This window comes from Phaseolus vulgaris, chromosome 5 (genome assembly GCF_000499845.2).
Source record: "Phaseolus vulgaris cultivar G19833 chromosome 5, P. vulgaris v2.0, whole genome shotgun sequence".
Taxonomy (NCBI): Eukaryota; Viridiplantae; Streptophyta; class Magnoliopsida; order Fabales; family Fabaceae; genus Phaseolus; species Phaseolus vulgaris.
Genome location: NC_023755.2, coordinates 20,867,103 through 20,870,927, shown reverse-complemented (window position 1 = coordinate 20,870,927; position 3,825 = coordinate 20,867,103). Strand labels below are relative to the sequence as shown.

The window sequence follows — 3,825 nt, the reverse complement described above, 5'->3', positions numbered from 1 at the left end:
TTTTTTTATCTAATATATATTAAATGTTTAGTGCGTTTTTGAATACAATGTTCTCATAAAAAAGGGATGAAAAATCTAAAATTCAAATAAAAAGTGAAAAGGCCTTAAAGCCATACGCATGTTAATGTTTCAAATAATCTTTTTAATAAATTAAACACACGTTTATAATGTTTCTAGAAGTTATAACTTCTTTGAAACATAAATTCTTGAAAAATATGATTCCCATTAAAATTGAAAAAAAAAAAAGATTATGACATGCTGCTGTATTGTATTATTGTATATATAGTAGTAGTATTAAAAGAAATTATAACAAATTAAGGTTAAATATTCATCTGAAAAATCCTAATTATACAAGGTAACAATGTATATATATCTAAATTGTGTTTAACACTAATTAAAATCTGATACTCCTACACCTACACTTAATTTTGCATCTTCACTTTTTTGTCTTTAACTTTTGAAGCTTTCTTGAAACATCAGCAAAACAGGTTAACTTGTTCCATTATTTTAGATTAATTAAACAGCAGGATCATGCTTGCACATCAATTATGCTCCAAACGAGAATTTAGATGAATCTTTCTCTCATTCAACCTTGCAATTACAAGCAACAAGTTTTCGTCCCCTAAGATCATGGAGTATTTCACGAGAAACCAAAGTTTAAATTGCAAAGATATTCCCATAATCATCACAAGCTCTAGTTATAGCAACTATCAACCTAAACTCATATTCTTCACTATGGCCAACGCAATCCTAAAGCTCACAACAGTTCTCATTCTGCTAATTTTTTCCACCCTGCATGATTCTCACTTTGCTTCTTCAACTGATGTAGATGAAGATCATGAGGACATAAACGAAGAGGAGGAAGAAGAGTATGTTCTTGACACCCGAATACCCCATCTGGGACCAAGAAGCAGATTCTTGGCCACCATAATAAAGAAAGGAAGACAGTGTAATCTTGAGACTAATAACATCTGCAATGGGGTTCGAGCAAACAAGGGGAGGGACCTACTTTTCTGCTGCAAGAAGCATTGTCGCAATGTTCTTAGTGACAAGAACAACTGCAAGGTGTGTGGCAACAAGTGCAAGCTAGGACAAAGATGCTGTGATGGAGTTTGTACCAATGTTTTGTCCAATGCTAGTCACTGTGGCAAGTGCAACAAGAAGTGTTCACCTGGTGATTCATGTGGGAGTGGAGTTTGTGGGTATGCATGAAAGCAAGTTATTGAAAGAGGTTAGGGGTTTTGTGATCCATATACTATGTAGTGTTTGAGATACAAAAAGATGAAAAGTGCTAACAAGACACATCTTCAAAAACATGCTTTATTATTGGTTAAACACATGAAGAACACACCAAAATTTGTGACTTTTAATCAATAATAAATTTGTGTTAGGGAGTGTCTGCCCAGCATTTGAAATCGCATTGCAGTTTTTTTAATCACATTTTTAGCACATTGATAAGGAATAAGACATTGGATTTAATTCTTACATAGTATCATATTTAATGTACACATTTTAATTTTGTTAAGTGATTGATTTTATGTGTTTGGTTTATCCTGTTTTTTTTTTATAAATTTTTTATCGTTGTTCCTCTATTTAAATTAATAACAAATGGTTGTCTTTTATTATAGTTGCATATGTTCATGTAGAATAAATTTGCATGTCAATTAAATGTAATTAATATAATGTAAATGAAACCAATTAGGTGTCTTATGTCTATAATCAAATTAAAAATTCCTTTCAGAATAAAGGAGTGATTATAAGTATAATTTCACTCTATTTAAATAAGAAAATTTAGAATCTTTCGGATGATTAGATGGTAGGAAGAAAAATTGAAACTTTAATATTATTAATTTTTATAAAAAGAAAATTATTAAATAAAAATTAATTTTAGAAATCAAAATAATTAGTTACTAGTAGTTAAAATTTTGATAGTTAAGGTTAGATATCAATTTAAAATTTAGTTTATAATTTTTTTATTAATAATAGATATTATTTTAGATATTTATAGTTTTTTAATTTATAAAATAATATTTATTTTAGTCACTATTTATTAACAAATTATTTTTAGTCTTTAAAATTATTTTTTTTATTTAATGATTTTTTCTAGGTTTAATAAATTTTTTTGAGTTTACATTCTTATAATAAAAATTTATCTTAAACACATTAATTTGTTCATTTTTTATTATTTATTATCTTTATTAATATAAAATTAAAAAGAAGAAAACATAAAAATGAGGACTAGACCAAACTCATGTGAAATAAAAACAAAAAAGTAAAGAAACTTTCAAGAATAGCCTAAACAACTACATCGAGAGACTAAACCAAAAAAAAAAAAACAAAAAAAAAGATAAAAAGGAAAACATGAGAACCTTCTCTAATGCATAACTCCCAAAAAGACAACAAAGATGAATGATTGAATCTCGAAAATTCGTTCAGATGGACCCTCATTTGCATTCAATTGCAGTAATAAAATCCTATGATATTGTTGCACATCACTATCATTACTTTTTCTTGGGTTAACCTCTTTTGGAGGTCATCTTATTGACTTTCACTCCAACTTCAATAGGACGTCTCCGTCTTCTGGAGGTTTGAACTAATTCATCGTCTCCACTTAATGGTTTTTCCTTTTCCATCTTTTCAGTCTAGAATTAAGAGACCAAATTGGATTCTTCTAAGAAAATACCCGCTGAAGTAGATTCAATTGTATCTGCTAGCAAGATGGTCAGACATGACTCTTGAGTCTCTTATTCATCTCACCTGAAAGAGATTCAAAACAATTTTGCAAGACTAAATCTTGAGAAACAAATTTATAAGTAACCTGTTTGGCAACAACTAATTTAGGACTTGTTGTATTAGTTGCAAATTTAAGATGAGATAATCCTTCTAAAAGACTGGATTTTTAGGAGGCAAGAAGTTCTTTTTTGTAGCAAATCATCTGATTCATGGACATCTTTCAAAGATGGCATATCAACACAAATATCATCATGAGATCCTGAACCAACCTCTATATCTTCAACATATTTCTTAAAATTTTGACCAACAAGAGATCCACTCTCCACCTAGCGAACAACAACTTGAACAAGGGTATCAAGATCAATAACAACTCCCTCAACTTCTACCACTTCTGCATTACGAATAGGTACATCATATATATGTACCTCTACCGCAATTTTCTTTATGAGGGACATCATTAGGTTTTTAGACCTGGATAGTTACATGTTTGTATTGTAAAACAACAGGTTTGAACAAAATAATAGGCAATTTGATTGTGTTATTGAGGTTAACAGGATGTCGTTTGCATTTAGAAATATCATGCTCTATCATTTTGCGTGAAGAACAAATGGAGGAAACTTCTCAAATTCAATATCTACAATAAAAGAAAAACTAAGCTTTCCACCAAAATTTGATTAGGCAAAGTAGATAACATATCAATATCAACCAACACTCTAGTAAAAAACTTCTAGATTTATTCATGGTAGTCATCAAGAGAAAGAGAAGTACGAATCCCTCTTGCTATAGAGAAAATTGATTTTGGTTGCCAATATTCCATAGGAAGACCATGGATCTTACCCAACATTGAGCTTTGGTGAATTTAGTGGAAGATGACTCAAAGTCTTTAGTTCAAACAAAGACTCTTAAGATACCCATATTTAGATTCCAAGACCCCATTGCTAGGACTCTTCTCATGTCTTCAAGGGAAGGAAAAAAAATTCATAGAACCCTTTTCCCAAAGAAATAACTTCCCAAGATCCTATAGATTTCAGGCAAGATCCAACTTCTTGCACACATCCATATGATTAAGAGGTTTGTTACCTTTGGATAATA

The 3,825-nt window shown here is 30.0% G+C and overlaps 1 protein-coding gene across 1 annotated transcript; it reads left to right on the top strand.

The window, feature by feature from the left end:
• Positions 1–589: 589 nt before the first annotated feature.
• Positions 590–1,551, top strand: LOC137834449 (protein GRIM REAPER). The gene has a single exon (XM_068642500.1). It carries the CDS (start codon positions 631–633, stop codon positions 1,210–1,212), a length of 582 nt encoding a protein of 193 aa, XP_068498601.1. The 5' UTR covers positions 590–630; the 3' UTR covers positions 1,213–1,551.
• Positions 1,552–3,825: the final 2,274 nt, after the last annotated feature.